The sequence below is a fragment of the Vitis vinifera genome, chromosome 3 (assembly GCF_030704535.1).
Source record: "Vitis vinifera cultivar Pinot Noir 40024 chromosome 3, ASM3070453v1".
Taxonomy (NCBI): domain Eukaryota; kingdom Viridiplantae; phylum Streptophyta; class Magnoliopsida; order Vitales; family Vitaceae; genus Vitis; species Vitis vinifera.
In genome coordinates, this window is record NC_081807.1 from 21,253,566 (window position 1) to 21,279,469 (window position 25,904).

General features: G+C 38.4%; 1 protein-coding gene across 2 annotated transcripts in view; it reads right to left on the minus strand.

Moving 5' to 3' along the window:
* LOC100250223 (nuclear pore complex protein NUP160) overlaps positions 1-25,904 on the minus strand; it is a 56,986-nt gene that overhangs the window by 19,517 nt on the left and 11,565 nt on the right. For both annotated transcript variants that reach the window (XR_785530.3, XM_010649923.3), the window contains exons 7-15: positions 25,302-25,406; positions 25,100-25,197; positions 24,275-24,395; positions 15,451-15,633; positions 15,128-15,320; positions 14,432-15,003; positions 1,796-1,958; positions 1,286-1,563; positions 992-1,179 (exon numbers count right to left, since the gene is read on the minus strand). Coding sequence is in view for 1 of the 2 variants with exons in the window: in XM_010649923.3 (XP_010648225.1) it covers positions 992-1,179; positions 1,286-1,563; positions 1,796-1,958; positions 14,432-15,003; positions 15,128-15,320; positions 15,451-15,633; positions 24,275-24,395; positions 25,100-25,197; positions 25,302-25,406 (1,901 nt within the window). In the remaining variant the exon portion in view is untranslated. The remainder of the gene's footprint in view (positions 1-991; positions 1,180-1,285; positions 1,564-1,795; positions 1,959-14,431; positions 15,004-15,127; positions 15,321-15,450; positions 15,634-24,274; positions 24,396-25,099; positions 25,198-25,301; positions 25,407-25,904) is intronic.

Here is a 25,904-nt window from a genome sequence, read left to right on the forward strand (position 1 = left end):
AACACAGCTGTGACACAACAATAACCGTAACACAACTGTGCACACAGCTGTACATTCTGGATTTCCTTCGGATTTCCACATTATCCCTCAAGCTGAGTTGTAAATGTGGATTATTTCCATCTTGAATCTCAAGTCTTCAAAGTTGGTTCTAGAAAGCACCTTGGTAAGGATGTCTGCTGTTTGGAGAGCTTTTGGAGTGTAAAGCAATGAAATTGTCCCTTCTATCTTCTCCTTGACAAAATGACAATCTATTTCCACATGCTTTGTCCGATCATAATGAAACTGGGGTTCTTAGTGATACTTATGGTAGTTTGATTGTTACAGAACATCTTCATAGTATTTTCTACTGGAATTTGCATCTCGTTTAGGAGTCTCTTTAACCACATGGCTTCACAGATTCCATGTGCAATAGCTTTAAATTCTGCTTCTACGTTGCTTTGAGCTACAATAGACTGTTTCTTGCTTCGCCAATTAACTAGATTCCCTCATACATAGGTGCAATATCCTAAAGTTGATCTCTAGTCAATTATGGAGCTAGCCCAGTTTATCTAAAAAAAATTCAATATTTCTCTTCTGTTTTATACCAAATAAGGAGAACAACAGATGCCATAGAATTCTTGCCTTGATATAGTGAAGCAAAATATGATTAATAGATTCCCCCCTGAAGTTTACGAAGAAATGATCTATTTGCAAGTGGCCACCCTCTTTTTTGGAGCTGATTTGAAGTCAAAACTTTTCCCCAACTAGCTTCCCAAGAAAAATAGCTCAATTTGGATGGGACCAACGGATTCCAAATGATGTTTGTTGGAAAGGGGGCTTTTGGGTTCCAAAACTGAATAGAAAGATTTAATTGAAAACATGCCTTTCATAGAATCCTTCCATATCACCCTGTTGTTCTCTTCCCTCCTAACCGACTTCACTAGCAATCTAGAGAAAAAGCTTCCTGGTGGGAAAAATGAAATTATAAACTAATTTACAGAATACTAAATACCTGAAGAAGCAGCGAACAGCTTCACAAATCTTCTTTTCTTTCTGTATTCCATTTAAGCCACCTTGTGCCTGAGCAAGAAGACAACATCCTAGAAGATGATGGAGTGTGCACCATCCACCATCACTACTTTGGATACTTCCAGATAACTTTTCCTTGTGTGAATGGGCATCCACGATAGTAAGTAGGTACTTGGAGAAAGAGGGGCTAGTTTCAGTAGAATTCACAAAGAAAAAGAAGAAAAGGGAAAAAAGAAAAAGATTCTCATCATAAAAAATTAAAGGCATATAAACAGACCTCAACTGCATCATATTGGCCATGCTTAAGTAGGATTGATGCAAGCTCAGTTGAATGGCTAAAGAAAGCAGATGATTCTTCTCCAGTACTGCCCCAAATCATCCAGCTAGTAAAGTCCCGTACTGAAGAAATAAAGCTGCGGGGACTAGGAAGGGATCTTAAAGAGAGGTGGCTTAGATCTCCAGAGGAACTTCGAATATTTAGTAATAGCATAAAAGCCAATGTGAAGTCACACTTTCCAAGCCTCTCGTTCCATGATTTTCTATCAATGTTGCTATCTGGACCATGAAGAAAATGAGATCAGGGTCATGGCAACAATGTAAGGGCATTGTATCCCGCCCAGTAACCGCAGAGAAGCCAAAATGGTATGAAACCATATCTCAATGAGTTGAAGGAATACTTGATAAAAGTAATAACTTTATCTATTATTAGATCATATTAGTGTATCTGTATAACCAACAGAAGCAGAAAATAGTGGCATTTTGATGGCAGACCAAAGCATAAACCTACCAATTTGTAATGATGAAAGTTGAGAACTGAAATCTTCAAGAGCAGGTGACTCAGAAGGTGTGGTGCTAAAGAAATGAATGATAAGCCACTCAGTAACAATTTCTTGAATCATTGGAACCAACTCAAGCTGTATTCTGGATATATCATCATGCAACATATGGATCTGCAAAGGATAGAAATTTGCCATCTAAATTTAATAAATGCAATGAAATTGTCCATCCTAGCAAAAAAAAACCTTCGATGAAGGGAACCAAGATATTTTGGAAACTCTCATAAAAGCAAAAGGTAAGTACAAGAATTAAAGATGATCAATTTACTACAATATGAACAGAAAAAAAGATGATGTATCAGACTGATTAAGGCATCCACATGGCAGCCAACATTTTACTGCCTAATTCAACAAAGTGGTAAAACTAAGGCAACAGACTAGAAAAGAGGTTTGAATTCGTTTATCAGATCCTATAGTTGTATAGCTTTTCTCTTATTTATAACCACTGTTGAAACCATAGGATTAAGACAGATAGATAGAAAGATGTAATATAAATTTATAGTGTAAGTTAAGAAATTTTAGATCATCCAGCTTCCTGGTTGCTATAAATTAGTAAATCCAAATTATCCAATCATATGGAAAAAAAAGTGTGGAAAATTTTACAAACTATATGATCTAATTATCTAAAGACATCGATCCTTTGGCTTACATGATTTTCTTGGTAGGACTTATCTACTATAAGTTTGTGTTCTGTTAACTGAGTCAATGAATAACAGGATTCCAGAAACAACATATCTAGTTGCCCGGGCATCCCAAAAGCACTGTGGAGTCATCTCCTGGTTAGAACCACTCTCCTAGGCCCTAAATCAGGTGATAAGGAACATGGTACCCCAACTATGACTACAGATCATGTATCCACAGAAGTTCCACTCACAAACTACTAGCCCTAAAATGATTACTTGAGGAAACCAGCTTTAACATCTGATATTACTCATTAAATTGTCTGTTTAACATTTTTTTTTTACAGTGAAAAAGCTTCATCCCAATTCTAGTAACATTAGTATGGTAGAACAAACATATGTATACTTTACCTTAAATATAAGAAACTTTATTGTGTAAGTTTGGCATACCACAAATTCCATGCTATACATTGATAAATGGATGTTAATTGTCTGTTAACTCATTTAGGGACAACACCACAGATGTATATGTACATGAAACTGTTGCCATTTGAGCAATCTCTAATAATTAAGCAGTAAAAGCCCTTTACATGCAAAAGGCGAATGATCTCAAGAAGAAAAAAAAAGAAAACCAAAGAGGTAATCCCAGGTGAAGCAACGCAAGCCCAAGAAGAGATTCAAACCAGATTAGCTCCCTCCACCTCAACCTCTTCTTGGAACCTCAATTTTTGCCGCAATGTTTCTGACTGGGAATCTGAGGAGCATCTCTACTAATATATTCTCTAACTCATGTATTGTTCACCTATTTTCCTTGATGTGAGGGTTGGATCATTAACCTCTTCAGGTTTGCTCATACCAATAAGGAGTTTGAAAGAGAGAATAAGGAGAATGGGAATCTTTATGCTAACCTTTTTTTTTTTTATAGGTAAAGTATTTTCATTAAAGGCCAAAAGGCAAAGGAAAGAGTATACACGGAGTATACCAAGATACAAAGAAGTAAAACACCAAAGGGCAAACAAGCCTCACCCTTAATTGGTGGCTAGCCAATCTACAAAATCTATCAAAGAGAAAGTGTGTTCCTTTATATATACCCTAGCCCAATTCACAAAAGTGTACAAAAAAATGGACTTAATATTTTGGTCGTTCCTCTCAATATCATCGAAGGCCCTCCTATTCCTTTCTTTCCAAATGGTCCACATCAGGCAGAGGGGGGCCGCTCTCCAAGCTTTCTCTCTTTTCTTGCCCACAAAAGAACCATGCCAACCCAGGAGGTTCTTTTTCACAGAGGAGTGCATCACCCATTGCACCCCAAAGAGGGAGAGAATCAAAAGCCATAGCATTCTGGTCTTTTCACAAAACAAAAGAAGGTGATCTATGGTTTCCTCTTCCTTTTTACACAAAAAGCACCTGTTGGGAATGCTCCAACCGAATCTCTTCAGACGATCAGTGGTGAGCAACCTACTCCAAGCCGCCTCCCAACCAAAGAAGCTAGCTCTAATTGGGACCCAAGGCGTCCAAATAGTTCTGGCCAGGAAGGGGGTTTTGATGCCCCTTGAGAGAGAGCTATAAAATGATTTAACTGAAAAGGTTCCATTCTTGTTCTCTTTCCACCGGAGCGAATCGTTCACACCTCTTCTAATGGTCATAGGGAGGAGCTTGCCTAACAAGCTTCCAACTTTTCCCACCTCCCAATCATTAAGGTGTCTATTAAAACGAGGCGCCCAACTTCCCCCAACTCCGTCTTCCTCCCAGGCCTCAGCAACCCAGCTATCTTTGTTGACAGAGAGATTAAACAAGGTGGGGAAAGCTTCTTCCAAGGATTGGTTTTCACACCACAAGTCTTTCCAAAACTTCACTCTAGTGCCATCCCCTACAAAGAAGCGGGAGTGAGAACGGAAGCTCTCCCAACCATTTCTGATGGCCTTCCAAACCCCCACCCCATAACGATCTCTTACACCTTTGGAGCACCATCCCCCATCTTGAAGGTCATACTTACTAGAGATATTTGCTTCCATAGGGACTCATTCTCATTAGCAAACCTCCACAACCACTTCCCAAGAAGGGCCTTGTTAAAAATAGCTAGATTGCGAATGCCCAAGCCTCCATCCTTTTTAGCAGCACAGATAACCTTCCAACTTACTAAGTGAGGCTTGTTCTCTAAGGCACCACCGCCCCATAAGAAATCCCTTTGGATCTTTTCAAGCCTTGTACACACCCTCTTAGGGATCACAAATTGGGAAAGGAAGTAGGTTGGGAGGCTGGAGAGGGTGTTTTTTAACAAGGTAAGACGGCCACCTTTGGAAAGGTATTGCCTTTTCCAGAGAGACAACCTTTTCCTGAATCTTTCTTCTATTGAATCCCATACCCTAGTGGATTTGTAGGGGGCTCCAAGGGGGAGACCCAAATAGGTGGTAGGAAGACTCCCTATCTTGCACCCCTGAAAATAGAGTATGCTGTCCAAAGCAAAGGGGTTGTAGAAATTTCATTACCCACTAGTATGTAAGTTGAATGAGGAGTTGACACTCAAGGTACCTGAATAAAAAGTTTACCTACTTTCGAGGTTAGTTTTGGTGTGATTGAATTTGGTCAAAGAAGGCCATGAAGATGAGTGGAAAACAGATTTCAAGACAAAGGGTCTCTAAGAGTATGCAAGAGTTGAAATCATTGCAAATCACATGTTTCATAGGCGAGGTTTATGCCAAGTAAATTTCTTCTTGTCCATAATCAATTCATTCACATGGGATGAGGAAGAATGGTTGGAAGAACTTGCTTTGGATTTCAATAGACTAAGGAAATGATAAGGAATGAACCCCTAGGATTTATTCTCAAGAAGGGGAAGACAAGGATAGTTTGGTTTCATTGTCCTACTTGAGACTTCTATTATGGTAGGATTGAATTTTGCTTGAGTTTCTGTTCTTGTTATATTGGAAAGTTTCTATTTCTTTTAGTTTCTAAATAATAGTCAATAGATTTGCAAGTAGTTTCTATTAAAATAGAATAGTAAAAATACAATCTTGCGTATTCCCTTTTTCTATTGAAAGCTTTATGGGTTAAGCACAAGGCCTAGGACTGAGGATGCAAGGCAGGGGATAACTAAGTTTTACAAATGGCAAAAGAAAGCTGAGATTGGAATTGTGATGAGCCAGAGCCAAAGGAGGTCAGTAGGGCTTGGTTAGGGCTCTTGATCTGGTTGAGCTAGGTTCTTCCATGCAATGATGTATGCATATTGGTACCTTCTTCAGGACTGGTTGCTTCTGATTTGGGTTCATACATTTGGGAAACCTTCTAAGCCCACATATCTTACCCGCTGTGATTCAATCTTTCCTTTCTTGTATTGATAAGGAATTAAGATAGTTGTGCTATAGATAAGTGTTTGTGTGTATGTATCAAACACACATTATATTCCCAAAATCTGCTAGTCTTAACATTTTTGAAAGAGACTATGCTGGGCAGCACAGAAAAAGACTCTTCTGAAGGTCCTTTCTGTACCTATTTATCCAAGCATAATTTAGTCTTTCACCATTCAAACCACAGTGGAAGTTTTACTATTTAACTCTTTACATCTCCTCATAATATCTTCCTGCATCTTCACACTAAAAGCTTCTCTCACTTCTTTAGTGTGCCAACCCCCTTCATTACCATTTTTGGCCCTTTCTTGAAAGAACAAGGCATTGTTCATCAATTCTCATTTATTGACACACCACAAAAAAATGGAATTGTTGAACATAAGAATAGACACCTATTAGAAGTGACTAGGGCTATTATGGTTACCATGGGAGTTCATAAGTACCTTTGGAGTAGGGCAGTCCTTATGGCTTCTTACTTGACAAATAGAATGTCTACTAGAATTCTGAAATTTCAAGCCCTATTGCAGTTCTTCTCAAAATATTTTTAACCCTGTCCCATTAAAAGCCTTTGGGCATATAGCATTTGTTCGTATCCAAAAATAACTCCGTTCCAAACTTGGCCCTAGGTCTGTCAAGTGTGTGTCTCTTGGTTATTCCCCAACTCAATAAGGGTTTAAATGCTATGATCCCAGTTTCTAAAAGATCTTCTGTGAGTACGGATGTTACTTTTTTCAAAAACAAGCCTGACTTTATAAAAACATTCTTTTAAGGGGAAAAGAATTACTGGGGAAGATTCTTTTTGTAAAATTTCAAGTTCATTACCTATGCCTATGTTAAATTCAAATTCAAGTGGAGAAACACAACTTGAACTACCCGTGGCTATACTAAATTCAAATTCAAGGGGAGAAACACTACTTGAACAACCTTACATCGAACTCCATGTCTACTTAAGGAGGAAGAAAGATTAAGGCATGGAATATCAACCTCTTACAATTCACCAAACATCACATCCAAGTGTATGTACCTTGGAAAAAATAGGTATTCCAACCCCTAAATGTCTTCCATTTGTTATTCCAACTGCCAAATCTCTTTCCTCTGATAATTCTAATGCAGAAATACCTCTAGTGATGATCTAAATGTTCCAATTAGTATTAGGAAAGGTACCAGGGTTTGTACTAAACATCCTATTGCTAAACATCTTATGCAAGCTGGACATCGAAAAGGTTTATGACCATGTTAATTGGAATTTTATCCTGGCAATAATGGAGAAAATGAAGTTTGGCTCCAAGTGAATAGGATGGATCAGATGGTGTATTTCAACAGCGCGCTTCTCTGTTTTGGTAAATGGCTCCCCTTCAGGTTTTTTCCATAACTCTAGAGGGCTGAGACAAGGAGATCCCTTGTCTCCTTACTTGTTCATCTTGGCGATGGAGACTCTTTTCCATTTGCTCTCTAAGGCAAAGGAAGGTAGGTTCATTAATGGCTTTTTAGTCAAAGGGAGGAATGGTGTGGGAGTGGAGGTGTCTCACTTGTCGTTTGCAGACGACACACTAATCTTGTGTGATGCTAGTAAGGAAAACCTTGAGTATCTAAGTTGGGTTTTTATCTGGTTTGAGGCTTGTTCAAAGCTGAAGATCAATCTAGGGAAAAGTGAGATGATTCCAGTAGGGAATGTCCCAAATTTGAAGGAGCTTGCAGAGGTTTTAGGTTGCAAGGTGGGAGCCATCCCAACCACCTATCTTGGTCTCCCTCTTGGAGCTCCCAATAAGCTTTCTAAGGTTTGGGAAGGGGTGGAGAAGAGGTTTTAGAAAAGGCTAGCCTCTGAAAAGGCAGAAGACAAACCTTGATTAAGAGCACCTTATCTAGTTTACCGATTTATTATGTCTCTTTTTGTCATTCCTAAGAGGGTAGCAGCTAGATTGGAAAAGATTCAAAGGGATTTCCTTTGGAGTGGGGGAGCTCTGGTTAACAAACCCCATCTATTGAGCTGGTCGGTTGTTTGTTTGGAAAAAGTGAAAGGAGGGTTAGGATTTAGAAGTCTTGGAACCTCTAATAAGGCCCTTTTGGGAGCTGGAGGAGATAGACATCTTCTTTGGGAGGCTATATGATCATTCTATTTCTATGGATACTGAGGATTCAGTGGAGTGAGTTGACACAAAGAGTAGTATTTTTTCTGTTAGGTTCTTCTACTCCTCCTTGACTGGTAAAGGAGTGGATCCTTTCCCTCATAGTATAGTCTGGAACTCCTAGGTCCCTGTTAGGGTCAAGATATCGACTCTAGATCAACTCAAAAATGGGGGGTGGAAGATGTCTAATAGATGCCACATGTGCAAAGAAGAAGAAAAAACGAGTGTTCATATTCTTCTTCATTACCCGAAAGCTTGTATATTGTGGCATCTTATTTTTGCTTTATTCAGTGTTCAATGGGTGATGCACTCTTCGGTGAGAGGTTTACTCTTGAGTTAGGGAGGCTTTCCTGTTGGTGGAAAAAGGAAAAAGGCTTGGAAGGTTGCTCCATTATGCCTTTTTTGTCTATTTAGAGGGAAAGAAATAGGAGAGCCTTTGAGAATTGTGAATGTTCAGATCATTCTTTAAAAAGTTCTTTTTTGTATCTATTTTGGGATTGGGTAAGATTGTATATTAGGGATTGGGTAAGATTGTATATTGGGGAGGGCTCCTTGTCGATGCTTGATTTTGTAGATTGGTTAAGAACTCTGTAAGGTGCGGTTGTTTTTGTGTGTCTGCACTTTTTTGTTTTTTGTTTCCTTGTACACATCGTCTATGCTTTTCTTTTTAATACAATTACTTTTTTACCCATAAAAAAAAAAAACAAAACATCCTATTGCTAAAGATGTCTCATATCATAGAGTATCTCACACTATGAGAGCCTTTACTACTAATCTATTTAGTGTTGAAATTCCAAAGAACGTATAGGAGGCTTTGGCTATTCCAAAGTGGAAGCAAGCTGTTTTGGAAGAAATGAGGGCACTTGAGAATGATGGGACATGGCACCTTGTGGATGCACCAAGAGGAAAGAAACCCATGGGCTGTAAATGGGTATTCACTGTGAAGTACAATGCAGATGGATCCATTGAAAGGTACAAAGCAAGGTCGGTTGTGAAAGACTTGACACAAACCTATGGGATTGACTACCAAGAGACATTTGTACCGGTTGCAAAATTGAATACAATAAGAGCTCTCTTATCCCTTGCAGCCACCTTGAATTGGTCTTTACAACAATTAGATGTCAAGAATGCTTTTCCAAATGGTGAATTAGAGGAATAACTTTACATGTCTTACAACTAGGTTTTGAAAGAAGATTTGGAAGTGAAAGGTGTGCAGGTTGAAAAAAACTAATTCCTATGGAACCAAGAGCTTGGTTTAACAGATTTGCAAAGTCTATTAGAAGCCATGGGCACTCACAAAGCCAGGCAAATCATACTCTCTTCTCAATCATTCTAGTGATGACAAGCTTGTTATACTAATAGTGTACGTGGATGATATCATCCTTACTAGAGATGAGTTGAATTAGAGAGATTGAAGAATTTTTTGGCTAAAGAGTTTAGGATCAAGGATTTGGGAATGTTGAGGTACTTGTTGGGAATGGAGCTTGCTAGATCAAAGGAAAGTATTTTTGCATCACAAAGGAAGTATACACTGGATTTGCTCAAAGAAACTAGATAGCTAGGGTGTAAAATAATTGAGACTCCAATTGATTGTACTTGCAAATTAGGGTTACTAAAAAGAGTGTCGGTGTGCTGACAAAGAACACTATCATAAGCTTGTGTGAAAACTTATTCAGTGACTGCTGTGAGCCAATTCATGCACTCTCCAAATTAAGAACACCTTGAGGCAGTCTATTGAATTCTTAAGTACCTAAAAGGGAGTCCAGGAAAAGGCAACAATAGCCTTTAGGTTGAAGCCTATACAGATGCCGATTGAACTGGGAGCATAACAGATGAGAGATCTACTTCAGGTGACTGTTCTTTTGTAGGAGGAAACCTAATGAATTGGAGGAGCAAGAAGCAGTCTATTGTTGCAAGAAGTCGGGCTGAAACTGAAGAAATTGCTTGAAGACCTAAGAATTTCTAGTAAGAAGCCAATGAAGCTCTACTGTGACAACAAGGTAACTACTAACATTGCTCATAATCCAGCTCAACATGATAGAACTAAGCATGTTGAAGTGGACTGTCACTTCATCAAGGAGAAGCCAAAAGCCGGACTGATCTGCATGCCTTATGTACCTACCGAAAAACAGTTAGAAGATGTTCTAACCAAGGTACTTCATGAAGGGATGTGTAATAGAACAATGAACCGTTAGAAATGATATTTATCTTTCACATGATAACAAGAAAATAATAAGTTGGTCAAGATGAAGATTCGAATGCTTTCCTGGAATGTAAGAGGGGCTAATGATAGAGACAAAAGGAAGGTGATCAAAGCTTTGATAAAAAAGAATAAGGTGGATTTGGTTTGCTTGCAGGAAACTAAGATCCAAGAAATGTCAAGGGGTCTCGTTCACAATTTAGGAGTAGGGAGATTCTTAGAATGGGGAACTATGAACTCAAGGGGAGCTGTTGGAGGTATAGTGGGTTTTTTTGGGATAATAGGGTGTTGGAATTGGTTGAATTGGAAGCAGGCATGTTCTCAATCTCTTGCCATTTTAAGAATTGTGAGGATGGCTTCAGGTGGACTTTTATTGAGGTTTATGGCCCAACTCTAAGGAGGGATAGGGAGTGTTTTTTGGATGAGTTGGGGGCCATAAAGGGACTTTGGAGTGACCTTGGTGTGTTGTTGGGGATTTTAACTCAATTAGATGTCGTGAAGAGCATAGCAGGGAAGGGAGTTTGAACTCAGACATGAGAAGGTTCACTAAGGTAATGGAAGACTTAGAGTTAAAAGACCTGCCGTTGTTGGGGGGGGGCCCTTTACTTGGAGTGGAGGGGTGAACAATCAGTCAAATGTCAAGGCTAGGTTGGTTTTTAGTGAATAAGGGGTGAGACTGTCGTTTTAATGGGTCGATGCAATGTGTCTTTCCAAGACCTGTGTCTAACCATTTCCCGATTCTTTTAGAGGGCAGAGGTCTGAGGAGAGTTCCCTCCCTTTTTAGATTTGAGAATATGTGGCTGAAGGTGGAGGGCTTTAAGGATCTCTTGAAGTTGTGGTGGGAGGGGGACAACTTTAATGGCTCTTCAAGTTTTATTTTGGCGGCAAAATTAAAGGCCTTGAAATCTATATTGAAGGAATGGAATAGGACAACCAAAAGACAACCACTCTCTTCCTCATCAAGAACAACACCCCTCCACCCACCCACACACACTCTTTTTGACAAATAAAAGGATAAATTTTATAAGTAAACAAGAATGCTATACATTAAGTTATATAGGACATATACAAAGGGTACCCAAAGACAACCCTGAAGGGGGTTTATGTCTTTGTTACGCATGCCAAGCTCAGTTAGACAGAGACTAGAGCAAATTCAAAGGAATTTCCCTTGGGGAGGTGGAAATTTGGAGCGAAAACCTCATTTAGTAAGATGGAAGTTGGTGTGCTTAAGTAAGAAAAAAGAGGGTTTGGGGGTCAAGTGTCTTTCCACACTCAATGAGGCTCTTCTTTGTAAATGGAATTGGCAGTTTGCAAATGAGAGAAAGGCTTTGTGGAATCAAGTGATTAAAGGAAAGTACGGGGAAGAAAGAGGGGGATGGTGTTCTCGGGAAGTGAGAAAGACGTATGATGTTGGGTTATGGAAAGAAATAAGGATAAACTGAGACATTGTAGGTACTAGGATTTCTTTTCTTGTAGGCAATAGGTAGAGGGTGAGATTTTGGAGGGATAGGTGGTGTGGGAATTCTCCTTTGTGTGTGTCATTCCCATCCTTGTTTGCTTTAGCTGTTGATAAGTAAGCATGGGTGGCGGATATTTGGGACCCCTTGGCTAAGAGGGATGGAACCCTTGTTTGTCAAGATCCTTTAATAATTGGGGAAGGTAAAAAAGATCATCTTGTTAGTTGGGATATAGTGTGTAATCCGAAGGTAAAAGGGGGATTGGAATTTGGGAAGATTTCTCTAAGGAATCTCGCTCTCTTAGGGAAATGGTTGTGGAGGTACCCTAGGGAGAGTTCAGCTATGTGGCATCAGGTCATTTTAAGCATTTATGGAACACATTCCAATGGTTGGGATGCCAACACTATAGTCAGATGGTCACATCATTGTCCTTGAAAGGCTATTGCACAAGTCTTTCAGGATTTTTCCAAGTATACTCGGTTTGTGGTAGGAGATGGGGAAAGAATTCAGTTTTGGGAAGACTTGTGGTGGGGGAACCAACCTTTGGGTTCCCAATATCCAAGACTATTTAGAGTAGTCACGGATAAAAATATTCTTATATCTTCAATTCTCGGTTCTGTTCGCCCCTTCTCTTGGAACTTTAATTTCCGTCGTAACATTTCCGATTCTAAGATAGAAGATTTAGAAAGCCTCATGCGGTCACTTGATTGTTTGCATTTATCCCCATCGGTTTCATATGCGAGATCTTGGTCTTTATCTTCTTCGGGGCTTTTTACAGTCAAGTCTTTTTTTCTAGCCTTGTCCCACTTTTCCAATTCTTCTCCAGTTTTCCCTATTAAGTTTGTATGGAATTCTCAAGTCCCTTTTAAAGTCAAGTCCTTTGTCTAGTTAGTGGCACACAAGAAGGTAAATACTAATGACTTGCTACAATTGAGAAGACCCTACAAAGCTCTTAGTCCTAACATTTATAAGTTGTGTATGAAGCATGGAGAATTAGTAGATCATCTTTTCCTACATTGTTCTTTGATGATGGGGTTGTGGCACAGATTATTTCAGTTAGCCAAAATGGATTGGTTCCCCCAAGGAGCATCTCCCACATGATGTCCATCAATTATAAAGGTTTTGGATTATCCAAGAAAGGGATAGTTTTGTGGCAAACTGCGTGCACTACTTTAATTTGGGTTGTGTGGCGGGAAAGAAATGCAAGGATATTTGAGGATAAAGTAAAGAATTCAGAGAATCTTTGGGATTCCATTCACTTCCTTACTTCTCTCTGGGCTTTTTGTTCCATGGTTTTTAAGGGCATTCCCCTTAATGTGTTACAACTAGATTGGCTAACAGTGTGTAGCTCCAACGGGATGGTCTAACCTAGAGAGTTTGTTTGTTTTTACATTGTAGTTTCTTTTTTTTTTTATTCTTGTTGTTTAGTTTTTCTTTGGTGGGAGGATTTCTCATCCTTCTCTTGTACTTCTTATTTCTATCAATATATCTCTTTGTCGTTTCCTATCAAAAAAAAAAAAAAAAAAACAGATCCTTTAATAATTGGGAAATGGAAAAGGTGGAAATCTTCTTGGGGCAGCTACATGGGAAGAGTGTGTGCAGTGATGTGGAAGACAGAGTGTTTTGGACTAAAACAAAGAGTGGGAAGTTCTCAGTCAAATCCCTCTACTATGCTCTAGAGCCAGCCAAACCTTCTTTGTTTCCCTCAAGTTGCATTTGGAATGTGTAGGTGTAGCCCAAGATTAGCTTCTTTGCTTGGGAATCTACATAGGGCAAATCTTTAACTTTGGATTTAATTCAAAAAAGAGGGTAGGCCCTGGCAAATAGATGTTTTTTGTGCCATGAGAAGGAAGAGACTATAGACCACCTTCTTCTTCATTGTATTAAAACAAGGGTCTTATGGGAATTGTTCTTCACCTTGGTTTGGGTGTCATGAGTGTTGCCTTCTTCAGTTAGGAAGACTCTCCTTAGTTAGCATGGTTCTTTTGTGGGCACAAAACATAAAAAGGTGTGAAGAGCAGCTCCTCTATACATCTTTTGGATGGTTTGGAAGGCGAAAAATAGATTGGCCTTCAATGATGATGTGCTTTCGATTCAAAGACTCAAATTTTTTTTTTCTTTTTCCCTTTGGTCAGAGGCAAAGTTGTTTATAGCTGATCGCCCTCTAACTTTACTTAGTTTCATTGATTGGTTGGGCTCTAGTTAAGGTTGTTTTTTTTACTCGACTGGGCGCTTGTTTACTTGTACTTATTGGCCGGTTTGGCTGTGGGTGTATAGGTATTGTATATCTTGAGTCGCTCTTTTGGTGCCTCTTTTCAATAGATCTTTTCTTTACCTATCAAAATAAAAATAAAAATGAAAACAAAAAGTAACAATTATTCTTTTTAATCCCGAGACTTTAAAAAAAAAGCACATAGTCAGAATTTTCATTTGAAAACAGAGAGAACCGATTCCACAATCATAGCCACATTCTAAATGTGAATATATGGTACAAAGCAGTTCCATGTGAAGTACATTACAATGTGGAAATGCTGGTCACTTTATAAATCACAAATAACAATTGATAAAGACAATCATGTTTTCTTTATGACCCATCCATAGTCGACAATTGCTAGTAATGGGCTTCGATCACATTTTCCTTGTAGGCTTTCCATGCTGATGGTTCAGAGGAACACATAGCAACACTATGAAGTATCTATGAGATAAAAAATGAAGTACAGTCAACACTATACTTTGTAGATTTCATGCTCAGTGCACAGACCAAAAAAAAATAAAAAAAGACACACACATGCATTCATATGAGATATCCAGTGTGCTTCATTAAACAAAAAACTGACCTGCCCACTTATGTTCACCAGATAGCTTAGTAAGAGAAGAATGTCCAAAGCAGATTCAAACATCACTTTTGCAACTTGAGAAGTAGCTTGGACCAAAATGGAAGTATTGATATTAAATAATACTTCAGAATCCACTCCCTGTGTCATTTTTTGAGGTACAAGAAATTTTAAATAGCTTTCTATGACATCCAAAACCCTGCTCCATGAGCTAGCTTTGTTGCACAAAGCATGAAGAGACAAAAGCATGTCAACAGAAAATTTCCTCAACATTTTGTGATTAGCCAGTTCCTTCTCCCAAGCACCATCTGCTCCAAGATCTGATATAGGGAGTGCTGCTACCGAGGAACTACATCCAGTCTCTAAGATCTTTAGTAATCGAGGAACAATTTCTTCAGATGAAATGACTGGTGCACTAATAAGAGATTCATAAAACAGTGCTGAAGCAGTTTTGCCCAGTTGTTGGCTGATACTACTAATGCATCGGAGCACTTCAAAAAGAATTTCGCGTTCTAGATCATCACCATACAGATCAAACCCAGAGTCCACAAAATCACCAAGTTCATCAAAAGAACCTGGAAATATACGAACATATAAGTTAATATAAGAAGCAATTCCTTAAAAGAAAAAAGGGAAAAAAAAAAAAAAGGGATCTTGTCCACAAGCTCACTTTAGGAAAATCAAGGTTCTCAAGCATACCATAGATAAGCAGCTCAATATCCTCCAAACAGCGGAACAAGGATAATGAATCTTTTCTGATTAGACCAACAGCACCAGTTGAGGAGTCAACAAGCAAACCATATGGTGCACTGTTCTTGCACCAGTAATGGAAATAGCGCATACAAAAATTTTTCCAGCAATAAATTAATGTACTTGGACTTTCAGGGACACCCTAATAAAAACACAGTAGATCAGTGTACCAACTTTCTCCTTGAGAAAAATGGAAAAGATAGGGAAGAAAATTTTGGGTGAGAAATGAAAGATAAAATGAAATAAATGACAATAATGAAAGCAAATAAAACCTCATGTTCAATCAGCGAAAGGATCTCCTTTTTCAGTCCATCAACAGTCAAGGACTGGAACTCAGAATTAGTCCAGTGTTTGTTATAATCTTGTAAAGTTGTACGTAGAACACTGTTATGATAAACCCCAGGATGAAGCAGCCTCCGTAAGAAAATAGAAGACACAAATGAAACAATTTGCTCCTGCAAAATTTCACATTGGGCAAAATATTGTCAGATGTCTGTAAGATGCAAATAAATTCCCATAAAACAAGTCTGACATACAGAAAATGCCGAAAAATAGAAGATCTATCCTAAAAACTTAAAAGTTTTTCATGGGCCAAATAGTTAATTGAACAAGATTATGCTTCAATGCAGGACTGACATAAAATGACCAATGATATCTAAGAAGAAATAACTACCAAAAACATTGCTATCAATAAAAGTAATGAAACTAATTCTGAAGTGGTGAGTTTCATATAAATAGCATATAACACCAAGTTATCATATAGAGGGGTAGCCTTGTGGAGAGAGACTCCTTGTTATGTTATGGGTTATATGGTTTAAACTCTGAGAGGAGCACCAAATTTTTTTAGCTCAAGTGGAGACAAGTGGACAAATGCTTGGGAGAAAATATGTTACCTCACAACTCCTTGCCCCTTGGATGTATGTATCCAAGGAGTTGTTGAGAACTCCTTTGAGCATTTTTTTTAACCATAATGGACATCATTTTGTTAGCCTTATGAATTATACTAAAATCAAGATGGGATATACACTTCCTCAAAATCCTCTCTAGTAGAACCACTCATGGCTAGGGAATCAACTTCCTCCACTCTGTGTCAAGACATACATGAAACTTCATTGCCTAATCTCTTAATGGATTCTGTATTTTCTTCATGAAAAAACTCAAACACTATTGTCCTATTACGATAGAGCCCTTAAAAGTAATGATATGATGTAACATTTGATTTCATTATATATGATATCAATTTTTTTCCCTATCCTATTTACATCATTACGGTATATTTGAATATTCAAGTCTAATCCCTTATATTATACTTGACCTAAGTGCATTCTAGTTGCATGGAAGATTCAAGTTATAGGTTCCTTACAAGTTGATGAGTTTGTTCACGACAAGTTCATGAACTTAAACAATCCATTAGAAGCCGTAACGCACTACCTCCTAATTGATGAAATGATTTGTCTTGGTCATCAAGATAATTATCCCATGTTGAATGTATTAGTGTGTATGGTTACACATTGATTAGGACCTACAGAGAGTCATGACTGAATAACTATCGGGTTGTAATGACTACTCCAAGCTCCTATGTTGCATGAGTTCTCAACTTTGAGAGTACAGTGTACTAGTATTGAGGTAATAGGTGACTTTAACCTAAGGGTGAGATCCAAGAATAATAATATATTTCCCACAGATTCGATAACTGGTGGTTTAGGTAGATGACAACAAATATTCTCAATAGAGGCACTATGACATCTCATGGATTTGAGATAGTATGTCCCCTTGAGTGATCCAGACATTCGTGATCAAAAAATCTATGATTATAATAATTCCTTAAGTGGGATTTGACATATTTCCTTTATGGATAAGAGTATGTCAGTTGATCATGATATATATGGATCTTACACTCAAACATTAGATAGGTTATCCCGAAAGGTTAATTAATTAATGTCATAGAAAACCTGCATGTAAAGAATAGTAGGTCATAAGAAGGTCATGGTTGGAGAGCAAAGAGGGCTTGGTGTTCGGAGTAGGGGTGTGGAAGGAAATTTTGAAGGAAACTGAATGGTGTTGGGACAACATGGGGTTCATAGCTGGGAAGGGAAGCAAAATCAATTTTTGGACTGATGTTTGGTGTAATGGTACAAGGTTGTCCCAAAATTTCCCTCATCTATTCGCTATGGCTTCCCATAGGAATGCTACGGTGGAGATGTGGGATCAGAATTTCGGTCAAGGGGGTTGGAATCTAAGATTTTTGAGGAATTTTAACGATTGGGAGTTGGATATGATAGGGGACTTGCTCCATGCTCTGAGGGGTTACAAGCCTTCAATGGAGGAAGATTCAGTTTGCTGGAAGGGAGGAAAGAATGGAAAGTTTAGGTTCAAAGAAGCGTATAGATTGGTGGCCAGAACCAATGATATTGTTTTTCCATCAAGATGCATTTGGGTGGATTTAGTTCCAACCAAGGTTGCATTCTATGCTTGGGAGGCTACATGGGGGAGGGTGCTCACTCTTGATAGACTCCAGAAAAGAGGATGGCAGCTTCCTAATTGTTGCTTTCTGTGTGGTTGTGAAGAAGAAACTGTAAATCATATACTTATACACTGTATAGTGGTCAGAGTTCTGTGGGATATTGTCATTGGGTTATCAGGTGTGCAGTGGGTCTTTCCAGAAACTGTAAATGAGGTCTTAACTAGCTGGAGGGGCCCTTTTGTGGGAAAGAAAAGGAAAAAGATATGGAAGTCCATACCGTTGTGTATTTTTTAGACGGTTTGGAAGGAAAGGAATAGACTAACTTTTAGAGGAGGAGTGTTAGATATTCAAAAGCTTAAAAATTCTTTTGTTTGTAGTTTGTGGAGCTGGGCTAGATTGTATATTGGAGAAGAGCGTCTATCCCTTATAGGGTTCTTGGAATGGTTAGCGTCCAACTAAGGGGTGGTGAGACTTTGTTGGTCTTCTTTTTGCTTTGAGAGGGGGTAGTTGCTTTGTATACCCCCTGTATACTTTGTAACTTTCCGTCTCTTTCTTAATACATTTTGCTTTACTTATCAAAAAAAAAAAAAAGAATAGTAGGTCATATACTCAAAAAGTTAATTAATTAATTTATATTTTGATTTAATGTCATTAGATATTGGAGTGTAGTTAACTCTTTTTAGTGGAGTGTAGCGTCAATTTCAGAATTTGATTCTTGAATAGCCAATATTTCCTTATGGATCCTAGTGGTTCATGGTTGAGCTCACATTCTTTGATGACACATGGTTTGAGGAAAATTTTTATTTAATTGTAAGTGTAAATGTATAAGCACAATGTTGCACAAGTGCTTATAATTAAATGATTTATGGTTTCTAGTTTCTACTTGGGTTGTTTAATTAATTGAAGCCCATAAATTAGTCAATTAATTAAATAAGATTAAATAGGAACAAGTGGGTTGGATTAAGTGACTTAAACCCATATGTTGGGCCCTAGTCACTTAAGCCTGCTTGGTGGTCTATATGAACCACCTTAGGGTCTATAGGATTAGATAGTGTTGTGATCTTCCATCTTCCAAAAAGAAACCTTAACCTCCATAGCCTTTGTTCCCTCAAGGAAGAGAAGCTCACACTTCTCTTATCCTTAAATCCAAAGAGAGAACCATTAAGTGGAAGGCTTTAGGATATTGAGATCACTCTACATTGGCATTGAAAAAGGGATTTGAGAACATTCAAATTCAAGGTACGTTCTAAAACACCATAGAAAGTAAAATTTGAAAAATAAGCATATTTCATAGCCCCTAAGGATCTTAGATGCATGTTCCCCATTAAATCCCAATTCCCAAAAATTTCATCATCCCATCTCATCATGAAGTGAACATGGAGGGATCCCTATTCTCATACATCCTAGGAGTATTCCCTCTTTTGCCTCATGCTAATATTCCAGAAGAGCTTTTAACTTCTACCTTAAACGCAAAACCATTCTCAAATTATCAAACAAACACCAATCGAAGTTTATTTTGATGAGTACTAAAAGAAATCTTCAACATGGAAGTGGCATGCCAAGGCCCATACTATTACTTTCTTTGGAATTGGACCTTCAAAACTAACTTGGTTGAACAAGAGGTAGAATACCTATAACCTCACTAACTATGCAAGAAGAATTGAATGACTCATCAATAAAGAGACACCAACACCCCTCATCAAGTATAGAATTGACAAAGTAAAAACACTAAATAAGGAGGGAAGTGAATTCAACTGTCTTACAATCATCACGATTTCTAAAGACATTGAGAATCCAAGAGGGTCCAATAATTAAAGGAAGCTGGAGATTAGCCACAATCTTTTTTTTTATATAAGTAAAGCAATTGTATTAAAAGTGCCAAAAAACGCATAAAGCATACACGATGTATACAAGGCTAAGAAAAATGAGGGATAAATAAAAAACCAACACCTTCGCTTCACTTATTGCCTAACCAATCTATGAAATCTAGGGGACAAAGAATTAGACTTTATATGTACCTTAATCCACTTCAAAAACATGTATATGGAGTGTAAAATCGTGTGGTCTGTTAGTTTAGAATCTTTAAAAGCTCTTTGATTTCTCTCCTTCCATAATGTCTAAAATAGGCACAAGGTGCAACTTTCCAAGCCTTCTTCCTCTTCTTCCCAACAAAGGCACCCCACCAAGTAATGAGGGCATTCTTGATTGAGAATGGCATCACCCATTGAACATCAAATATAACAAAAATAAGGTGCCACAACATGCTTGCCTTGGGATAATGAATGAGAATATGGTTTACTGACTACTCTTCACCCTTACACAAATAACATCTGTTTGGAAGGCTTCAACCCCTCCTTTTTAGTTGATCCAGAATTAGAATTTTTTCCCAAAATGCTTCCCAAGCAAAGAAGTTTACTTTCATCAGCACCCAAGGATTCCACACCAAGCTTGTGGGGAAACCTTTCGGATAACAACCCACTAAGGAGAAGTAGTAAGATTTGACAGAAAACGTACCCCCCTTCGCCAACCACCAAACTATAGCATCCTCTACTCCTCCATTGATCATGTGCCCTTGCAACCTTCTAAGCAAACCTTCCACCTCACCTAACTCCCAATCATTTATCTGTCTAGAGAACTCTGGATTCCAACAACCAATCTTCCCAACTTACTCCCACAACTAATCTACCCAAGCTTCTTTATCAGGGGCAATTGAAAACGGCTTTGGGAATGTCATAGCCAAAGGTTCCTCCCCACAACACCTATCTTTCCAAAACCTCACCCTCTTGCCATCTCCCACCCTAAAGCCAATCGTATCATAGATATCCTTCCACCCACATCAAATAGTCTTCCAAAGACTCACCCTCTAGCCTTCTATCGAAATTCTAGAACACCATCCCCCCTCTTCCTTTCCATACTTCCCTACAACCACTTGTTTCCAAAAAGAATCATTCTCGAAAACAAATCTCCAACACTACTTCCCAAGAAGAGCCTTATTTAGAAGAGATAACTTCCTAACTCCCAAGCTAAGACTCACCTTATAGGGGATCACAAATAAAGACATGAAATAGATAGGCAAGCTAGATAAAGTGCCCTTTAATAAAGTCAGTCTCCCTCCTTTTGACAAATAATGCCTCTTCCACAAAGCAAGTCTTCTCTGAAATCTTTCCTCCACTACATCCCAAGCATGAACAGATTTGAAGGGAGCTCCCAAGGAAAGACCCAAATAAGTAGAAGGTAGAGAACATACTTTGCACCCCAACACCCTAGCCAAATCCTCTATATTAGAGACCTCTTCAACGGGGATTAGCTCACTTTTGTCCATATTAATTTTTAAGCCAAAAATTGCCTTGAACCACATGAACGCCCAACTCAAGACTTCTAAATGCTCCTTGTTTGAGTCACCAAAAAGGAGATGGGACACCGCCCTTCCTACTCTTCTTCTCCCATAAGCCAAAAAACCCTGAATGAAGCCTCCTTCCAAAGCCTTCTTCAATATACTAGAAAATGCCTCCATTGCCAAAATGAAAAGAAAGGGGGAAAGGGGGTCTCCCTGTCTCAGACCTCTAGAGCTAGCAAAGAAGCCGATAGGAGTTCCATTAATTAGAATCGAAAAGCGAATAGAGGAAATGCACCACCTCATCCACCTAACCCACTTGGCCCCAAAGCTCATTTTTTCCATGACTGTTAATTAGAACTCCCATTTCATGTGGTCATAAGCCTTTTTAGTGTCCAATTTGCAAGTGACTCCCTTATCAGAGCTCTTAAGCCTTGAATCTAAGGCTTCATTAGCTATGAGGACTGCATTCAAGATTTGTTTGCCCTCCATGAAAGCATGTTAAGAATTTGATATTACTCTCCCAACCACTCTTTTTAACCTGTTAGCCAAGACTTTAGCTAGAAGCTTATAAAGGCTCCCCACCAAGCTGATAGGTCAAAAGTCCCTCAAATCCTCTACACCCTTTTTATTAGGAATGAGCACAATAAAAGTAGCGTTAAGACTTCTCTCAAAGAAACCTGAGTGATGAAATTCAACAAAAAGTCCCATCACTTCAAACTTCATAATGTCCCAACAAAACTGCCAAAAGGCCATGGAAAACCAATCCAAACCCGACACCTTATCCCTACACAAACTAGAAAGGGCAGCAAGGATCTCTTCTTCAGAAAAAGAATTCTCCAAGGCCCTCACTACTTCACAATCTAGAATCGAAAAGGGTAACCCATCGATGCTTGGTCTCCACCCATCAAATTTTGACAAAACTCGTTGGAAAGAGTTGACCACCTCCTCCTTTACCTAATCTTCTCTTGTCAACCTTCTTCCATTCACTTTGATGAGAGCCAAATAATTCCTCCTCCGAGCATTAGCCATCTTATGGAAAAGCTGTGAATTTTATCAACTTTTTTCATCCATAGCTGTCGTGACTTCTACCTCCACGAAATCTCTTCCATACTTGCCCATTTACTGAATTCCTCTACAATCCTTCTCCTACCCTCCGACTCTTCAAGGGATAGTCCCAAATCTCTTTATTTGGCATCCCAATAACCAATCTGAGAGAGGGCAAACTCTTTGTTAGAGGAAACATACCCAATCACCTCTATGTTCCAGGTTTTGAGGTCCTGCTTCAACGCCTTTAGCTTGCAGGCTAAGATGTGGCTAAACAAACCACTAAGAGTGTAGTCTGTCCACCGTCTCCTCACCAGATCTTTCAACCCTTCCACTCTCAGCCACATGTTCTCAAAACAAGAGGGGGATTTACCGCTTCTAATCCCCGCTCCCTTTAGAAGAATGGGCACATGATCGATTGTAGGCCTAGGCAACAACTTCTGGGAGAGACCATTAAAGTGACTTACCCACTCTTCTAAGACTAAGAAACGATCTAGCCTAGAGGAGTATCTGTTATTCAGGCCACCACACCAGGTAAAACACCCCCCATCTAGGGGTAAGTCCCTCAAAAGAAGCTCTTCAATGACCTCCCAAAAACGCCTCATTGCAGAAGAGAGTCTTGAACTATTTCTCCCTTCTTTAGGAAATCTAACCACATTGAAATCCCCACTAATGCACCAAGGATCACCCCACAGCTCTCTGATATCCCCAAGTTCTAACCATAACTCCTCCCTATTAGCACTGCTTACTGGCTCATACACCCCAATGAACACCCAAATGAAATTGCCATCACCATATTTAAACCTACAAGCAACATAGTACACACCTAATTCCATTTCCAGAAGCTCCAAAACTCTACTATCCCAAAAAACCAAAATGACCTCTCAAATCCACACTTTTCCACTTCGAGACTCTGCCTACCCCCAACTTTCTCACAAACAAATTCGTCATATGCTGAACCTTAGTTTCCTGCAGGTAAACTAGGTCTGCCCTCTAAGCTCTAATAAGAGCTCTCACCATTTTCTGCTTATCCCCATCATTTAAATCCCTTACATTCCAAGAGAGAATTCTAATCTTCATCCCCACAGTTCACAAAATTCCCCAAAGAGTTCCCACCCCTTTTTCTGATCCCTGAAGTTGAGTCATAATTGATGGAGCATAGAAGATAGCATAATTCTCTATCAAATCTAGATCCCGAGGTTGAAACTTTCTTTTTTTCCTGTTGAGAGCTTCTGCCCTTCTTCCTGGACTCTAGTCTCCAACAAAGGGCCAAAATTTCTCTTTCAAAACCTTCAACTGACATTCCCACAAGCCTATTAAAGGCCAAAAATTTGCCAAAAGATCCCTTAGAAAGGTCCCCCTCAATCAGACCACCAATTCCAGCTCCGTGATTGACCCTTTCACTGAAATCCACCTTCTCTATTGGCGTCCCATCTATCTTAATGACACTCAAAGGCCCAGGCTCCATTACCACTCCTCCCACAATCTGAACTAACAAGCAATTGGAATAGTCTGTTTATTAAATAGGACAATTAATTTGTATTTTGATGAGTACTAAAAGAAATCTTCAATATGAAAGTGACACATGCCAAGGTCCACGCTATTACTTTCTTTGGAATTGATCCTTCAAAACCAACTTGGTCAGACAAGAGGTAGAATACCTATAGCCCCACTAACTACGCAAAAAGAATTGAAATGACTCATCAATGAAGAGATACCAACACCCCTCATCAAGGGTAGAATTAACAAAGTAAAAACACTAAATAAGGAGGGAAATGAGTTCAACTGTCTCACAATCATCGCGGTTTCTAAACACATTGAGAATCCAGGAGGGTCCAATAATTAAGGAAGCTGGAGATTAGCCACAATCTGAACTAACAAGCAACTGGAATAGCTTGTTTGTTTAATAGGACAATTAATTTGTGGGTCCAGTCTTTTGGAGAAGTGTGCCATGTTGCATGAAAATGTGACACAACCTATAATAAAAACCTATCCAACATACTCTACAGTTCTCCCACAATATGCAACAATATCTAAAACATCAGGAAAAAAATGATAATATATTTGAGATCGAATTTTGATGTAGGCTTGACATATAACAGCAATTACAATACTCGTGATTCCATTTCTAACTTGACTGCAACAATTTATATGTAAATTTTGTTTGTTAATAATTTGAAGGTCAAAATAACAGGCAAGTAACAAAATAATCATAGATGCAATGATAACACAACACTAATAGTAATACTACCTTCATAGTGGAAAATAGTGAATGGGTGATCCAAAGAAGATCATCCAAACAATGTTCAGAACTTTGAAATAGCTGGTCAGCAACAAAAGTTTCCTGCAAAGCATAACAGTGTCCTTCTTCCCTAACAAGAAATTCAGGAACATTCAGCCCAAAAAATTAAATAATCATATCAATTAAAAAGGAAATATCTATTCAACGGTTGAAATAAAATACACTTGGATAATAAATAAGTAAATATAGAAACATATACATGTCCATGCAGGTGTCTGCGAGGGTGTGCATTTGTGAATATTTATACAAATACCTGATTTTTCCATAAGATTTATACTATACTTATCTATCCACAATCAAGTAAAACGTGTCTGTGTTGTGTGTGAGCACATAAATATCTTGTGTCATTTTCGCAATCAATTGTAATGAAGGATGAAAAATGAAATCTAGGTGCTAAACAAGAGTAAAATTAATAACAACCAGTAAAACCACATAAAACACGAGCTTAAGACATGAACATGCTAGCACCATGAGCAATCCAATTCTTTGAGTTCATCATATCTAAACATGAAAAGTTCAGAATATCATAGAGAGCACCCCAAAAAAAAAAAAAAACACCGCACTGGCAGGCAAATGTCCAATGAATTTCAAAGTTTCAAATAAACAAACCCAACATGAGTAAAATGGACACATTTCTCTCATCTCTGCTGGGATATAATAAGCAAAAAATGTACATAGAAACAGCAGATAGGATAAACATGATGAAGTTTATGGAAAATTTTAAGATTCTCTAAACATGGCCAATTAAAAAGTGACAGGCATTAAAGTACTTACAGATTAGTTTTTGTATGAAACAGGTTGTGTGATATCAACCCGTCTTGTTTTAGCATCCATATCTTATTTGAAGTAAGTTTCACATCAATGAATTTCCCCTGAGAGAATTCAAGCATTAGCGCATCCAATGCAATGAATATACTTTCATCATTAAATAAGAACAAAGTGGGGAAAGCAATAGTTGGACAAATAAATTGTATACCTCCTCAGAAGGGATATTTTGCATTGAGGGCTCCAAAAAGAAAATGATCCTGTCTCCCACACTAAAACGGAGGTGATATATGGAGATCATCTCCATGTCGACTTCCTTCAGAATTGGGGAAAGAAATCAGATAGTATCACAGCAAACAACATGAATGTAATCAGAAAGACCAGCTAAGTATCCATTAAAAGTTAACTTCACATTCAATCAAACCAATTTGACATCATTACTCCTAAAAACCTACTAAGATATCTATTAGATGAATATCAAGCATAGAAAGAAGTCATATCATATATTAAAGGTAAAAGCTTTAGCCAGTTTAATAGCATTTTGTACATCATGTTCATATGGTTAAAAGTTTTGCTTTCTTTTTGTTTATTGATATTATATTTTCCACCTTATACTCTTTTATTTTCCAAATACTCATAAGCAATAAACACATTTTCTCCCGTGTTTCAATATATTTACTTTTAAAAGTAGGGGCATGTTCTAAAAAGAGCATCCAATAGGCGCCTCTGATAACCCAAATGATTGGACTACATCCAGATATCAATAATTGCTGCCAGACACATTTGGACCTTCATGAGTTTAGAGTCCATTTTG